General features: G+C 33.9%; 1 protein-coding gene across 22 annotated transcripts in view; it reads right to left on the bottom strand.

Moving 5' to 3' along the window:
• Positions 1-360: 360 nt before the first annotated feature.
• The window catches only part of MBNL1 (muscleblind like splicing regulator 1), a 222,877-nt gene continuing 204,666 nt past the window's right edge, over positions 361-18,571 (bottom strand). For 16 of the 22 annotated variants that reach the window (XM_050779831.1, XM_050779829.1, XM_050779836.1 and 13 more), the window contains 4 exons: positions 10,436-10,471; positions 9,652-9,746; positions 6,661-6,735; positions 361-3,774 (listed from right to left, as the gene is read on the bottom strand). In XM_050779831.1, the coding sequence (XP_050635788.1) occupies positions 6,679-6,735; positions 9,652-9,746; positions 10,436-10,471 (188 nt within the window). In that variant the 3' untranslated portion in view covers positions 361-3,774; positions 6,661-6,678. The remainder of the gene's footprint in view (positions 3,775-6,660; positions 6,736-9,651; positions 9,747-10,435; positions 10,472-18,571) is intronic. The other 6 variants (XM_050779826.1, XM_050779832.1, XM_050779823.1 and 3 more) reach the window with 3 other exon arrangements.

Here is an 18,571-nt window from a genome sequence, read left to right as displayed (position 1 = left end):
GACGCAGCAGTCAGGCAAATAACATTTCTTTAATAAAAGATCATGATCTATAACTTTTTTTCTTACCGTTTTTCACCCCGACACTTAAAACTATTTCAATCGGCACTTAAAGTGTCAGACAGGGAAAGGCAAGAATTTCAGAAAACATTGGGCACAGGATGGCAATATATCCTGATTTAGATTCTTTCTCTCATTATCAAAGGATAATTAGTGAGAAAGACAACAAACGCCTTCCTTGCAGTTGCAATCAGTTAAAACCAGGTAACAAACTTGTACATCAATATGTTTGTAAAGATACATATGCATGAATACATGAAACTCGCAAAAATAATTTAGTATTCAATCTCAGATACACAAATATACTTAAGAAAGAGAAGTTTTATTAGGGCAATTTCACTTTATTTTTCCATACAGCAAAGTCAACTACCGCAGTAATAATAAAATAAGCATAAAACAAATTGCAGCCCAAGACAAAATACATAATTTTAAGCAACTACAAGCAGAAAGTAAGTTGTGATTACATAATAGTAAAACCAAGCACATTTGTCCTTTCAGCAGATGAAAGCGGTAGGGTTGCTGATAAGTGCAACATTATTAACCAGCTGGAGTGAAGGCTGGATACACTAATTCTTTTAACAAGTGCCCATTATCACATTTTGCATTTTTGAGTGCTTCTGAGTTGAAAATTAAAACCGTGAAATTTGAACTGCGTTTTATTTTTCACCTGCTGAAAGAACAGGATCCTACAGCAATTAAAAAACAATCACATAACAACTATAGCTACAGTGTGCTGTTTGGTTTGCCTGTTTATGATTTAAATTTTGTGAAAGTCAATACTCGTTTTGAAGATTTTTTTGTGAACAATAAACCACTGAAATTGGCAGAAACTGATCTGAATAATATGTGTTCTTAGTATAGTTCTCTCTTTTTTTGTTGAAGTTTTAAACATGCAGTAGTTTTGAAAAATGTAAGGAATATCTGATCCATGATTTCACCTTAATGGTAGAAGTACCTGCTATTTTTGGTAATGATCTTCAGGCAGATTTGGCCCCATGGAGTTTTTGTCAGTCATGAGGGTTTGAAAGGATGGCGTATCTTTCCAGCTGAAAAAATCCTGGCAAACTACAAGCTGTCCACAAGAAAGCAAAGCAACATGTTTGAAGGGGTATGGAGTGCTAACTCTGTGCCACTTTTGCAAGCAATTTTGCTCAGTCTGTCATTGTATTAGCCTTAACAAAACTCCTTGTAATTATAGACGTTTTTATTCAAAATAAGATCTTACTATTATACAGGTTTCTCTCTTTTGACTATATACAGAAGTGCAAAAAGTCAACCTTCTCTCTAGACGTTCCAACATGCTAAATTGCAGCATAATCAACCCTCAAGAGTTTGCACACACGCTATAATTTTCATTACGTAAACTTTGAGTATTTGGATTATCAACAAAAAGTCCCTTGTTCTTTATTGATTATGCAGCTTATTTATAACAAGGCCTGATATTCAGGGATTTCAAAAATATTAAACAATATTTTAACATTTGAAATGGATACAGTAGAAAATAAATTTTATTCTAATATCTAGGATCTAGATCTTCTTATAATAACTAATTACAAACAAAATAAATCATCAAAATATTACTCAATTGTCTGCCAGGATTGTTGCGATAGCAACAACTTAACTTCTTACTTAGCAATGATTATATATTTATAAGATATCCATATAAAAGATCTTTGTTCTTTTAATGAAAACTAGACAAGAACTAACAATGACTGACATTCTTACACTGTAATATTAAATCAGTAAAATATAAATCATTTAGTTAACAATACGAATATTCATATGACACTACATGTAATACAAAACTGAGTATGTTATGAAGGAAAAACTACTTTTTTTTTGTATTTTGAAAAATTCATCGGTAAAATCTAATAAAACAATAGTCTATAAACTGAAATGGTATTCAATTGTTAATAGAAAATGAAAATCTAATAAATGTAGGAAATGAAAAACTACATTTTAACAAGAAAAATAAGTAATATTCTATAATGTAACTAACTACAATAACATGTGAAGTCACCATTACTTTCTTAACACGATTGAAATTACATTGGTATGGGTTCCAACCCGTAATGTAATAATCTAAGGCTTTAATAGATGTACAGTACAATCAGTAAAATCAACACATCAGTCTTATATTAGAAAGCATCTCTCTCAAGCATAAAAACTTGCAGTAAACTTGGAAGTATGGAAAGTTCTATAACTGAACTTTCACTTCTCCCATTCCATACTATAACTACCAGTGACCTGGCCCCTACTTCAGCAATTTTTAGAACTGCCGAACAGAGCAAAAATATCCTTTACTAGCTGCGACATCCAAACCTCAAAAAAAGGAATTCCTTTGGATGATTCCATTCTTAAAAACTGAATGCACATCTATTTTTTTTTAATTTTGTAAAAGGCTTTCTAAGGCTATAAGCAGTTAATCTGAAAAAAACAAAACAAAACAAAAATCACATATAAAATTCACCCATGTACTTAACCCACCCAATTACTAGGTTAATTAAACATTTCCCATTTTCATATTTTGGTTTATCATGCATCTGATGACAGTGCTGCTTTCTTCTTTGTTTAGAGTCACTATTTTGAATGTGACTGTGATGAAGCATTTAAGCAAACGTGAAACCATTTTTGCAAAGCATTTATAGTCTTTTGACTTTTGACAGAGGCTATAAATAGAAGCAAAATAATTTCCTCAAACATTTTTTGTTATTGTGTCTCAGAAATGGCAATCCCTTTTGAATAACATGTTATACAGTATAGTATGCATAAATATTACACTACAATGCATTAAAATAATTTTACATATATCTATTATATATATCTCCAGTATGTGTGAGTTTATCTGTATTGAGAGAGTTTGTGTTGTGCTGTCTATTGTTACTGTAAAGTTAAATTGGCCATTTCTGAGACAGCTTTGGTTTCAAAAAAAAAAAAAAAAGAAAAAAAAAAAAAGAAAAAAAAAAAGAATGGTGCCCTTTGACTGATTAGTACTAGCAAATATGCAACAAAATGTGGCTCTGAAAACAATAACACTGAAGAAATAATACTCTAATTTGATGTACAGTCTATGGCACTTCATGAGAATCCTTAACAACATGGTACTTAAAGCCATGATGTGCTTTAAAATATACACAGTTGTGGTTTTGCTTGGCACATTCATCTCTGTCAGATCCCTCCCTCACCACGTCTTACAATCTATTACATTAAAAATATTACTCTTAAACAAAAATGACTGTGCATGCACGCTCTCATCTATAATGGCAATTTTAAATACAAGGTGCACCTTTGTTATTTGTAAACCTTGAAAGAAATAAACTTATTTTAAAAAAATTATATCTTGGTCTACAGACGTACCAATACATAATAGAATCATGGTTACACCATAGTCTGTCTTTTCAAGATGGCATGAATATATAGGAAACTAATTAGGTATGCATCTTTGAATGCATAACTCTGTGCTAGAAAAGAAAGACAATGTTGTTCTTTTAGACAGGAATATCACCTCAGCACAAATATCAATTAAATGTACAAAGTGTATAGGCAACAGTGTGCAGTGGATTTCCATGTTGTCTTTTCTTCTGGTTAACATGCAATATGTGGATGTCTTGTGGCTGAGGAACTTTTGTGTGTGTTGCTTGACGATATATACAATATGGCTAATGACCTCATCCTTTACTCTAACCAAGCACACTGTCCTTTCCTCTTTAGCATGATCTACAAGGGAAAAAGAAAGAATCTTTGTTAGAACAGATAGTATCTAAAAGCAGTTTCTAATATACATTTAATATGAAAATTTTCTTTTTGATTAAGCAGTATATTCACAAGTTATTATATCTTCATATAAAAACAAAAACCATTTCACAAGAGTAGACAGAACAAAATCTGTTTATCATCTCTATACGAACGAAATAATGTGTACAATTTAATAAGACTGTAGAATGTGCTAAAAAATTTACTAATCCTAAACTAAAAGTATAAAATACATTTGCAGAATCAAGGGGCATAATATACACAGTTCTTTTTTAGCACAATTGTTGTAGGGCAAAATTTAAACTTACTTCTTTTCTGCAGTTTAATAAGGTTTCAAGAGTAAAGGTCTGGTCTACAAAATTAAAATTCATGTCATATGTTCTATTAAACAAGATTTATTCTATTTGGGTGCTTGATTAGCATAATGCAGGTTTAGAAAAAAAAAGAATGATACTTTAAGTGATGGCTTTGGATAATTCAGTTTGTTGAACTTTTTTCTCCTAAAACTAAGAAAATAAAAATCATTCTTTTTGAATTACAGAATTATTACTCATGAATTAAGTTGTAATAGATACTACAATGTACTTGTGGATTAACAGTTCCAGTTTTTACAAGAAATTTGTTCTCAGCAGGGAATCTTTACATATATTAAAAGTATGCTTCACAATACAACCTTGAAAATGAAAGAAATCACAATCTAGTAACTCAAAAATCAGTTTAAATGTTGCAACTCCTCATGAAGATGAGCAACCATTTGTTAAATGAACAGAACATTAAATGCTTAAGCTTCAAAGACAAATCTACTGGTTTGCTAATTATTTTTAGAATTTTTTTTTCAACCTAGATTATTGCTAAGAAATAGAATACAGTTAAATATATACATACCAAACACACCTAATTGACTATAAGAGCTTGAAACAGATTGCTTTGGCATGTCAAACTCTTCTTCTAAACCAACAACACTACAAAGTAATGCTGCTGCTTCTAAAAATGTGGCTATTGTTCAGAATCTGAACCTTTTTATCAGAACTGCTTTGAGAAAACTTATGAAATAGACAAAATCAATTTTAATACTGCAGCAAGTCTTTGGCAGTACTTTTCCGATTGAGCCTATCATTCCTTTCTTAAATGGCTATTGAATTCTGCCTATCCTCCTTTCTTGCATGGGCTTTGACTTTGTCCAGCTTTGCTACAGATTAACATCACAAGAGTTTCTGAGTTGGTTCTCAGCCACCATCGTTTCCTGACTTGGCACACTGTCCTTCTTTTACAAGGCCTTTACACCTCCACTGTCCTTAGAACAACACCCTCATTGTCCAAATTCATTTGTTTATGGATCCTGTTGGGAATAGCTGCTCTTCATCTTTGCTCTAAGAGAAATTTCTTCAAACCTCTGTTATTTTAATATATTATCCTGAAATTCCTTACATCTTTATCTTATTGTCTATTTATCTTTATCTCCTTGCCATGGTAACTAACACAATGTAGCACCAAAAACTCATTTGTAAATATGTTAATACACAGATAAAAAAAGGAAGCAACAAAGAATGGTCACCCATCTTAACCAATTTCAGTTTTAAGCATACTGTCTCTTTCTAAATATAAAAATAAGTAATTAACAAGCATCTGAGCACATGTTATAACTTGAATGCACGCATACTGGACAAAACGTATTCCTATGGATGAAAAATGGGCACCTTTGTAAGTATTTAAGACAGTGTTCTTAAAGACAAAATACAAGACATTTTAAAGACTAAATACAACACTTTCAAACCATTTTAAAAATGTTGCAATGGCAACATTTTCAGAATTATATGATCCTCTGAGGTAACTACTTTAAAGTACCTAAGATTCATTTGAATATGTAGATTTGTGTGTACACATATATGTGATTATGTGTATATATTTATTTAAAGTGAGACTCACTACTTTTTTTTTTTTTGAGACAGGTCTTGCTCTGTTGCCCAGGTTGGAGTGCAGTGGCACAACTGTGGCTCATTGTAGCCTCAACCTCCTGGGCCTCAAGTGCTCCTCCCACCTGAGCCTCCTGAGTAGCTGGAACTACAGGAGTGTGCCACCATACGCAGCTGATTGTTTTATATTTTTTGTAGGACAGGGTTTGACCATGTTGCCCAGGCTAGTCTCAAATTCCTGGGCTCGAGCAATCCACCCACCTTAGTCTCCCAAAGTGCTTGGATTACAAGTGTGAGCCACCACGCTTAGCCAAACTCATTATATTCTAATGCCCCTGTGTATGGTGGTGCATGGGATGAAGTGAGTACATGGTCCCATTTAAGGTTTAGCCAAAGAATAAGAAAAAAAAAAATAAGTGATAATCTACACCAGGGGTCAGCCAAAATACTGCCTGTGGGCCAAATGTGATGTACTGCCTGTTTCTGTAAATAAAGTTTTACTGGAACACAGCCACACCCATTTTTTACATGTGGTCTCTGGCTGCTTTCATGATACAATGGCAGAGGAGAGTAGCTGCAACAGAAACCATACGGCCCACACAGCAAAAATACTTACTGTCTGACCCTGTAAGAAAGTTTGCCAACCCTTGATCTATACCTTCTAACTACTTTTTGGTCATATGTTTTATGTTTGTGTTTATTTCTAATCAGAAATTTTAAAAATTTATTTTCTCTTGATACTTTGTATATTTAAGTGATATTAACGTATTTGTTATAAATGTCTGATAAAATTCCTCACAACCCATTTAAGATAAAAATGTGACCTGTATATAAATATTTTCTCAGAGATTTTGCAAAATTTTAAGTGCACTATACGATTGCTATCTTAAAAAAACCCAGCACAAATATGCTACTATATATTACATAATGAACTTACTGTTTAGTGATGAAAATTCTACATCTGGGTAACATACTTGTGGCTAGTCAGATGTTCGGCAGATATTATGGGTATCTAGCAAATAAAAAATTATTTAATGAATGATCCATGCAAGCAAGCCAACAATCAAGAGATGAAAACATTTTAATATTAAATTTTTAAAGAAAAGTGAAATTCAGCTGTGAGGTGATAGTCCTTATCTGGTCAACATAACAGTAAGTTAATGTAAACTTAAATGCCATAGTAGCAACTAACTTTAAAATCTTCATGTTAAATACTATTCTGTAAATGTTACCAGCTTTTAGGAAATAAGATAAGTAAAACTATCAAAAATTCATGCAGAGCAGTATTGAAAGAAGCCCTTTTTGTTGGCCTACACACACACACACACACACCCCCCTGTGGTTTCAGTTACTTAGTAATCATTCAGAAATCAGATAAGGAAATGTCTTGCCTATTTTTGTGCAACCAAATTTCTGACATTTTCGTTCAAATTAGGGTGTCTTTTTTTTTCCAAATTAAAAATACCAGGTAAGAATTATAAAGCAGTAATTCAAAGAACTAGGTAAGAGCCTAAGTTTACTTCAGAACATATTTCTGAATCCTGATGGCACCTTTTATTGTATTTTAAATGGGCAAGAGAATTAGAGAACTTGAGAGAAAATAGAGTAAGAAACCAATATAGAGTTGACTTATTTCAATAGTTCCCAAAGTTAGAACTTCAAATTTGTAGCTTGATTTTTCAACCCGAAATTAATGGCTGCTAACCTGAGAGAGGCAGCACAATAGATTGAGACTGTCAGAGGACTGAAGACACGGGTTCTACCCCTAGAGATCCATTTACTGGCTGTGTGACCCTGAGCAAAGCAACTCATTACTCTATGCTTACGTTTCTTCTATAAAACGATACTAATCCCATTTCAGCAATGTTGTTGGGAGAATAATAAAATCACATACACAAAGGCATTTTGTTGCTGTTTTTTCAATTTAGACATCTTAGGCTAATTCAACATACTACAATCCACAGTCTGGCGTGTATATTAATATGTCCCTGTTTTATTTCCAGTTCTCAGCTGACATTTTTACACAATTTTACAGCATTGGCAAATGGCACGAAAATGTGCTCCAAGCATAATGAAGCTTCTCATACCATTTTTCCTGCTGCTGCAGGACAGGATGTTGCACCCAACAGTGTAGAAGCATCAAGGATGGGGCTGTCGAAACATACCAAGGACCTTCAACACCAATCGATGCAGATGAAGGGCCAGCTATAAACTTCTGCATGCATGCAGGCTGCATTTTGTGGCATCAGCTATTTCCAGCATTGCTAATGTACTGTAGGCATATACATATGTATGTATATGTAGATATAATATATGTGTGTATATATATATCCATTCCCTTTTCTTTCTTTTGGTTGTCAAATAGTATGAAGACCCAAGATTATGCATGAAATGGTCACAGCACAATGCAAAAAGTAAAGTGTCCCCTACAACCCAGGTGGCCAAAGGCATGTTGAAATTTGCTCTGCTATAGTTCTGCTTACACCAGCAATTCTACGGTCATACATGGTACACGCATGAGAGTTCTTTATCACTGATTTGCACCACAGATGGATTGTATTGAATCTATCGTGATAGTTCTACCAAAGATTACTTATTAACATGCCACATATGCACCATCTAGCATTCTTGTAAATGAGTCTGATGTGTTCACATAAACCCAGGGCTATTTTGACAAGCTTCTGAAAAATTAATGATTCTTTGCCAAGAAATGTTTAAAGCTTGACTGAAACATTAAATTCATTTTTGTATTCTGATTTTGAAAGTTTTGAATGGTTGTACTAATAGCTGAATGTTCTTCATCAACAGTACGTGATGTATTTTAGAACAAGGGTGGCTACTCCTCACAGTAAGAACAACAAATCGATGTCTTAATTGGTCTTCCCTTTCCAAGGTGGAACATGTTGATTCTCATCTGATACTAATTCTTTTGAGACTCATTTGACTACATTTAACCTTCACCTGTGGATTATCTGAAATGTGGCTTGGCTCTATTTTTTTTCATACACTGTCAACTCTATTGAAGCCCAAATCTATTTTATATAAATGAAACTTGAAATCAACCAGTATTTTCTAGAAAATATTTTTAAGTAGAATCAGAAAATGCTGGGTGAATAAATGTCAATTTTTAAATTTTAAAATATTTTAAATCATTTATTTTAAAATAGTTATTGTATATCATAAAATTTAAATTTATGGAACAAATCCCTTTCACTTGAAAGTACCCTGCATAATTGTTACTCTATAAACTTGCATGGAATACAGAATGATTGTCAATTCGCCATACTTAATTTCTTTTCTTTTCATTCATAAATCTCCAACATTTATGCAGGGTAATTATAAAAATAAGAGCATTTAGGATTTTTCTTTCACTGAAAGCATTGAGAATAAAAGTTTAGAAATGCTATACACAAACAATTTGTTTTGAATCTGCTTATTAAATGATTCAGATTATAATGAATTTATAACAAACTTATTTACAAGAGTGGTCATTTGTGGCATATGTAATACATTTAAATATTTTACTTTCTATTAATCATTTAGGCAATAACTAAGAAACTGTATATACCAAATGTTTTAAATAAAAACTTTAAGATGGCCTCTATTTTTGGTTGGTCAAAACACCTGCAAGATTGGTTGAAACCAATGAGAATTGCTTGTGTAAATATCATTTTAGTAGCTTCAGAAATGGAGCTGCGACAACTTTGGAGCACTTATAAATGGCATAAAAGCATTCTGCTGCTCATCATAGAATGTGTAGGCCAACAAGAGGTATCTTTGAAACCCCATGCTTATTAAAGCACCCTCTACAGCCCTCACGTACATACGATTCCCACTGACCTCAATGGGAAATCCACATGCGTAAGGGCTGTTGGATTGAGCCCTATTAGAGTTGTTTTTTAAGAAACAAAGCTGTAAATTAGCAAACCTGGTTGGCTGTGGCTGTTGCAGCGAAGGGAACACTTGTGGCAGATGTTGTTGCTGCGGACACAGTGGCTGGCGTAGCACCGTGCACCATGGGAACTTTCGGAGGGAAAATCATATAAGCGAACATACAGAAGAGTGTAGCAATATGGAAACCATGGCAACATGGAAGAGATAATTGGGCATGGTATTTATCACAGCAATAAGCCATGTGACAGGACATCATCACCAGCGAGTGACATGCAATCACAGCGCAAAGCAGGACAACATTCCAAGGAGAGAAGGGGAGGAGGGATGAAAGAGAAAAAAAAGGGGGAAAAAAGCTTGTTACCATCAAATCAAGAAAATTGACACAAACAGGCTTAATATGCTAAGTCAAAAACAAGAATTTTATATAGTGTTCATAGTCAGACATTCAAAATCTAAGTCAAAATACAAGTATTTACTTCATATATACAGTTATCTGTTAGAATGAAAGTATTTTTTTCTCATTTACTATTATAAAAATATACAGTATATTACTTTCATGAAATAGATTTTTTTTACACACCAGAACTCATAGTCCAATCAAAATCCACCAAAGGTGACTAAAGGAAACTCGTGTGTGTAAAGAAAACGTTTATGTGAGTCCATGTCAATTAAATAGAAAATGGCATTTAATTGACAGGTGTTAGTAAAGGGGAAATGGACTTGCCCAATAGATATAAGTTAAACTTAGCAGTGGATTTTGAGGGGCTGTGAGGTACACCATAGGTTTAAGATAATCAAGAAACAAAGCTGGCACCTACCAACACTTGTAGCGGGTGTCATGCACAATATTGAGCCTGCCCATCATGCATTGCAACAGGAAGGTGGATTTGAAAAGGGAAAAGAATTAAAACATCCCATCACACGTGTAATTAGAAAATTCATTTGAACAAAGAAGAAAAATTGTTATTATGGGAACAGTGGCATGTAACTGTCAGCACAATCAAATCATACAATAGCACAGTGATCAATTAGAACTAGTCTCAAGTGAAGAATAAAAGCCAGTTTAACTGTGTGCTGGTACACTTTGTTTCTCTTAAGTGTTGCCTATAAACAAAAGTATTTTGGAAGTAATTTAAATCCACTTAGTTATTTTAAAAATAATATTGTAATTTGTTTTGTTTTAATCTGATTACTAACCATCTGGTCGTTTTGCTATTTCTGACTTTAACTTATGAATGCCTTAACATTTTCTTAATATCAAGCACATTAACTTATTAAAGATATTATTTATTATTAAATACTAAATAATTCAATGTACAAAACTGACTTAACAATATAATGAAACCCAAACATTCATTTTCATTCTTCTTGTTTTATTTTCCTGTTCATTGTAGCAGCAACCACATAAACACGAAAGGGGTTGTGATTATTCATACAGGATTTGTATTTGGAGGGATGCCAAGCAATAAATTTTACATAAAACAGTGAAATTTCTGCATTTCCTTCATTTGAAATTAAAATGTAGGAAAAGCCTTAAGGGGGAATATAATTTCTTATAAATATCAAATTGGTTTACTTCATGGTATCTAGGAAATCAGAGTGGTTTTCATTGCTGGTTCAGACCTTCAAGACTTCTGGGAGTGGCAAATGTTCTACAAAATTTCACACACAAGAAACTGCTAATTAGACTTCAATAAAAACCTTGAGTGGGAGATAGTGAAGATATATACATCACATATGGGGTGTTAGCACTGATGCTGACAATTGTTCAACCATGATAAGCAAAAATAAATGTTGCATATATAGTCCTTGTTCTCTTTGACATGTAAATATTGAAAATTTAACTTATTTTACCAAGTACAAGGCACTTTCCCATATGCAGAACCACTGTTCTTTCTATGGGATTATTTTAGAATTCTAGGTTTTAAAATATCAAAGGATTTTATATTTCTATCTAAATCTTGGCATATCCTGTTTAAATACTAGCAGCATCTGGGACGAACATTTGTTAGAAAAATATCTGCCAAATGAATCTTGTCAGAGATGGCCCTATAAAATAAAGCTGCCATTGAGAAACTCAACTTAAACACGGATTACTTAACTGGCATCCCTGTAACAGCTGCAATTAGTTTGTCATCACAATTAGACTGTGGGCACAGTGATCAATGATTAAACTCTGTAATGAATCTGGGGACACATCCTATCAAGTGGAATAATATTATATTGACAAGCATTAAGACCCTTGAAGATCTCTGTCATTTGCTACTACTACTGAGTCAAAGACTTGTGAAAGACAAACAGAAACAAGCTGGTAATAACAAAGAAGTTATAATAATTTGAGACAGTAGAGCAAGCAAAACTTAATACCAGATCTACATCTTATAAAATCATTACGTCTTAATGGTAGGGTGAGAGAATTGGAAAAGAAATGATGAATGATAAAGAATAATGTGATAAGTAATATTAAAGCCAGTTTAAATATTGTACAGGTTATATGTTTCATTATTTATTATTATGCTGAGACTTGCCTACTGTATTTCATCCCATGCATAATTAAGCCTGCACATGCTGAAAATGAGTTAACCTTATACTATCTCTCTAAAACCCTAAAGCTATTATGATTTGAATTTTAGTTTGAGTTATCTTCCTCATTACCATTATAACCAATGCACACAGTTTTGAGAGGCATTTGCAGCAAATAAACATAAGGCAGCAATGAAAATACTAGCCAGGGTGCAATAACTCACAAATATGAGGACATAATGCTGTAGGACCCACTTACCAAAAACGAAAATCACTTTTGAAATGACTTTGGTTTCCATCTTTACTTTACATGGGTTGATTTACTAATAATAATGCGCAAATGGCCAATTTAAATTTTTCCTCCATTTTCAGCACAAAGCAAAATTTAAGTAAATGTATTTGTCAATTTCCAATTTATCCTACAAAGATATTTGCAGAGCAGAATGGGGTGCCTCTAAGAAATGTGTTATTTTAATTGCATGACTTTTTAAATCAAAAATTTTAATTGATATGTAGTAAAATGTAGGAAAAACTAGGATAATTTACAAATAAGATGTATGCATACTTAAAATTACTCAGCATAGAAGGGAGATAAGTAGAAGGGAAAAAAAGAATTGTAATGAAGATTTAGTTGGAAGTTAGAATTTCGATGTAATAATTCAGTCCTATTTAGGTTGATTATAAAAAGTATTAAGCTGATTAAGATCTTCTAAAAACAGTGTATATCATTTTAAGACTAAAAGTTAACAATCAGTTGGATTATTCTCAAAATTGGTATCCAAACAAGCAGTACCTTCTTTATTTTTATTAATTATAAGTAATTTACTAATATACATAATTATAAATTATTAAATGTATTAATGATACTAAATGTGACAAATCTTTTTGTTTTTTCTTCTTTCTATAAACACAACCCTGCCTACCCCTGCCCTTAGACCTACACCACCACCTAAGAAAGTTTCCTGGCCTTTTGTTGCCTCATTCTTCGTAGAGTTGTAATACAAGCCAAAGTTGAAGTTGTTTAAAGCAAATGTATTTTCAGAACTGTTAACACTCAAAAGCTAACATTGATTGAGGGAGATATGCTAGAGAGGGAGACAAGAGGTGTGATTCTGAAGATGGTAGGTAAGCAAAAATAGTGATTAGGGCAGAGAAAAAAATTCCTGAAGATTGAAGTGGCAGGCAGTGTGCAGCTCCACAGGTAATTGGGTAGGTAGCCTGTTCTTTCAGAATAGCCTTGCAGACATCAGGCCCTCAAGGGCATGGGAGCCTGGAGGGCATAGACAAGGAAGCCTATATCCAAGGCAAGCACAGAACCTCTGGAGTACCTGTCTTCAAGAGCTCTCGCAAGCATGGACAATGATCATATCAGCAGTGAGCAGCTGTGACTGATGAATGAAGAATGCATAGTGTGTCTGAGAATACTAGACTGCACAGGACCTCCATTTGAGGTAAGGTCAGGAGAGAGAGGGAGCTGGGGGATATCCTGGATTCCCAGTAATGCCTGTTATTTCTCTCAACCCAGGGAGACAGAGATCAGAGTTCAGAGCTAGACTTAATTTCAATGAAAACAAATGGTATAAAGGAAAGTGGTATTTCTTATACATCCTAATTTCTTGAGTGAAAATTCATACCTATAATATATATAGATCCTAAATTATGTATAATATCTACAAATAATCAATCTGGTCCTGAAAAGGGAAGGTTAAAACAAGTATATATCTAAATTTGAGAAAACAAAACTTTAATATGAATTTAACCTAATACTTATATTTATCTTTAAATGAGGTATTAAGTGTGAAACACAATGGAGTTAGGTGATCAGTAAGGGCTACTTCCACTCTCCCAAATCATTTTTAAGGTCTTCGTGTAATAAGCTCATATATATTGAGAGATTAACCAAGTCAGTCTGACTTGAGTTCAAGTTGTACTTAAATCTAAACCTTACAAAAGCTGTTTAACTTGGGGAAAATCACTGTATCTTACTAGGCTCCAAATTACTCATTGGTAAAATGAAAATATTAATGCCAATCTTTTGGGCGTTGTGAAAAAAAAAATGAGATAATATATGCAAAGCACTCAGTGCAGCATGAAACCAGAGCAACCATTCAATAAAATGTAACTCTTTTGAACAAAATGTGTGAAACAATCTGGCCTAAGGCAATACGGAATTGTAGGGCTTGGAACTGAAGGGTACAGTGTGTGTCCTATCTAAAGGATTTACATTTAGTCTTCATGTAAACACTCTTAAACAAAAATATTTCTAGATACTAGATTTTACCCTTGGGCCATGAGTTTGCAATCTTTCACATAAATACTGGTACGCAGTGGCATACATTATTGAATGAATAAATGGAAAGATGGGTGGATAAATGGGGGGATGAATAGATGGATGAAAACAGAAGGACAGAGGAAGGGAGGAAGGAAAAAAGGATACGAGAGGAAAGGAGAGGGGAGAACAGAATGATAGGAGGATGTATGTATGTATGGCTGAATGATGCTTAGACGGGTAATGTCCATATTAAATCCAATTCTGCTCTTAAAAGTTAAAGCATGCAGTAATTTTTCTTAGTTAGCTGGCTGGCTTGTCACTGAACCCTGATCTTTTGCCAGCAACCTACTCTGTATACGCAGCCACCTGCTCTAAGAATTTAGCTAACCATGCTTCACTGTAATTTGAATAAAATGCATCTACACATCTGAAGTTATCATTGAAGCAACAGACTATAGACATCTAAAATTCTGAGCTGCAAAAAAATAAAAGAACTCCATTTTCTTCCCAGTTCCAATAAAGCCTTCAAAGTGTACCTTCCAAATTATTAAACTGTGATCAGATTAGATTCCTTGATCATCTAATTCTGTATTATTTGTCTGTAGAACAACCAAACTTTGGAAAACGGCATTCCTTTTCTCCCAGGTATTAGACATGAGATTACATGTGAATTTGTGGTTAAGATACATTTCCTTTAGTTCTCAAAGGGTGTTTTTTAAAAACTGAATTAATTGACAAAATTTAAATATTGAGAAATTTCACATATAAACTTACAAACGTCCAGAATATCTGGGAAAAAATCATAAGACCTAGCAACACTGTATGTCAGGGCTACTGTGTTAGGTTGTGCGGGTTTCTTACAACCAACCCTATAAGGCATATACACAATCAACTGTGGTTTACACAGTCTATGATGCAAATGGAGCCACAAAGGGTTTGCAGTGGATAGCAGGTACAACCTGCCAGGCAGACAATTCTCTGAGGCAACAAAAGGCAAAGTATGAACATTGACTATACTCTTTAGACTGAGTCTGTGCTCCCCTGTGCCACCCATACCCCACAGCTCCCAATTTATTTCTTGCTTGACTTGTGTTTCCTGCCTGGCCCCTGAGGCTTTTGCATTTACATTCCCTGCATTAGACTTCTTTCCTTTCTGACTGTCTGACAAAGTGGTGGGGCAGAAATAACGATGAGCTATCCATTTTAACCTTTTCAGGTCACAGGGTCAATTTTTGTGCACGCAGGTACATATTATATAATGAAAATATTTTAAAATAATCATGGAGTCACTACCTACTTCTACTTCTGATTATGTGATTAATAAAGGTCAACGTGCTGCTTCAGGCCCTTAAAACTGAGTTGCAAATAAATGTTATTTTATGTTGCTAATGCAATAATTTCACACTATATTGATTACATTTGAGAAATGTGTGTGTGTGTGTGTGTATATATATATTTGTTATTGTTTTGTATGTTTTTTTTTTTTGAGACGGAGTCTCGCTCCTCTGCCCAGGCTGGAGTGCAGTGATGTGATCTCGGCTTGCTGCTCCGCCTCCCTGGTTCAAGCGATTCTCCTGCCTCAGCCTTCCAAGTAGCTGGGATTACAGGCACGCATCACCATGTATGGCTAATTTTTGGATTTTTAGTAGAGACAGGGTTTTGCCATGTTGGCCAGGCTGGTCTCCAACTCCTGACCTCAAGTGAGCCGCCTGCCTGCCTCCCAAAGTGCTGGGATTACAGGCGTGAGTCACCATGCCTGGCCTATATTTGAGAAATATTGATCAAGACTGGAATATCTCTGATGCAAAATGCATCGTAATAAATGCAAATATATCTAAAATTTTTTCAGCATATTTCAATTAATGCAGATTTTATTTAAATTAGCAACGCTTACCCTAGCACAGAGAGACAAGTTTGATTCTGATTTATGAATGAGTTTATTTTCTCTAATTTGAACTTTACCTAGCATCTTTGGCTCTATCCACAGACAAAAAGCGATTCTAGGGAGACACTAGTGTCACAAGTAAGGGTCATCAAAAACCTACTCTAGGGAGACACTAGTGTCATCAGTAAGGGTCATCGTACCATGCAACTGATGGTTATACTTATTTAGAAAAAAAAAAACTATAGTCATTTGAGTGTTGTTGAAAAAACTAACATGAAACCTATTTGATAAAATAATTTCAGCTTTCTTTAAATAGCATAGATTTGTTTTTCAGACTTTAGTAGAGAAACTATCATATTTTTTAAGACTAGCCAAGTACAGTAGTGAGAAGAGGGGAATGAGTAGAACGAGAAGTTCAATCTGTAACTGACTGTGAACAATCAACTGAGATAACTCACTACCATTGGTCTAGCTGAAACTGTCATTTCTCATGGTAATGTTTTAGCCAATAAAATAAACTGACAAAAATAAGATTTAATTTCTTCAAAGAGATTATGATAGCTACATATAATCCCTTGAAACCTTGCTCATCTGACTACAGAAAAACTGATGGATTATTTGTTGGGGGCAGTGAAAATCTGGGGACACAGCAACTTGCACAAGAGCAAAAAGATTAATTTCTGAAAAACTATACATGTTGAGAAGAAAGTTATAATATTACAAAACATAAGAGAAATGTGAGACTACAGGTCAAAATGATTTAATTTTTGTTCTAATATGAACAAACTGCAATTTGAAAGATACTATTTCATGAGTACAAATATCATTTTATCCATGTGTCTGGGGCACTGGCTATTTCAGCTAGTGGAATATTCTAGTTAACTGTTACCTCATGTTTATTTTACATATGGATGACTGATTTTCAAAGATGTACTACATAAAAAGTTATGGTTAGTATTAAAAACTCATATAATTTATTCTTTTGTTCATGAATCAAAAACAAATTCACATTCTCTCACAGCATTATGAACCTAATACACTGTAAATACTGCCAATATAGTCTAATATAAAATTGGGAGCTGGATTTTTGACATATATATCTAATCATTAATTTAATTAATAAAATATTTTATTAAGTAAGTCTTTTACCATGGTATTCTCAAAATAAGAGTGAAGCGATAAAGAGGAAAGTGAGATTAGAGTTTCTGGTTAGTAAAATTCCAGATAATAATAAGTTTATATGTATTTTCTGAAATAAATTCAGAGTGAATAAAAAAAGTAAATTTCCAGGTAATTAAATGAGTGGCTAGTCTGTGTTTTAAACTTTGCAATTTGTGTGAATAATTCTAGATTATGTATACATTACCAAATTGAAAATAAGCTGAAACCACAAATGTAGAACTCCATAATAAATTAAACATTGAGGAGCACTTAGGGCTCTTTCAATATTAGCTTAGGAACAGTCAAAATTTTAAACAGTGTACTGATTGATGCCACTAAGATTGATGCCCTTTTTAAGAGCTCTAGAACACATAGTTTTTTTTCATTCTTGACCTTGAAAACAAAAAGGCTGAAAAATAAAAATCAAAACTGAAAGTTTTTTTTTTTTTTTTTTTTTTTTTTTTTTTGAGACGGAGTCTCGCTGTATCTCCCAGGCTGGAGTGCAGTGGGGTGATCTCGGCTCACTGCAAGCTCCGCCTCCCGGGTTCAGGCCATTCTCCCGCCTCAGCCTCCCAAGTAGCTGAGACTACAGGCGCCCGCCACCACGCCCGGCTAGTTTTTTGTATTTTTAGTAGAGACGGGGTTTCACCATGTTAGCCAGGATAGTCTCGATCTCCTGACCTCGTGATCCACCCGCCTCGGCCTCCCAAAGTGCTGGGATTACAGGCTTGAGCCACCGCGCCCGGCCAAAAGTGTTGTTTTATATAATTTAAATTAACTCTATGGGATAATGAAGGCAAAGGGGTCTTACAGCAAGAAAGTATCATAAAATAGCTTGACAGACATATAACAGTGTGGAGGAAAGAGAAAAACAAGAGAACTATATTTCATTTCCAAATTACACAAACACATATAAATGTATAAAATACCACTGATCCTTAATCCATATTTCGTTAAGCTAAAATCCTTACTTTTTAAGGAAAAACCACATGAGACACCTCAGATAAGTTTCCATCATTGACCACCTTACCTGACACCTCATCTATAATTACAAACAAACTTGGGGTGTGGTTTATCTGCTCTAACAGTAGGACTCTCTGTAGATCATCAGAT

Source organism: Macaca thibetana, chromosome 2, assembly GCF_024542745.1.
Source record: "Macaca thibetana thibetana isolate TM-01 chromosome 2, ASM2454274v1, whole genome shotgun sequence".
In the NCBI taxonomy this organism is placed as follows: domain Eukaryota; kingdom Metazoa; phylum Chordata; class Mammalia; order Primates; family Cercopithecidae; genus Macaca; species Macaca thibetana.
Note: the sequence above shows the minus strand (reverse complement) of the source record. Positions and strands in the feature narration are given on the sequence as shown.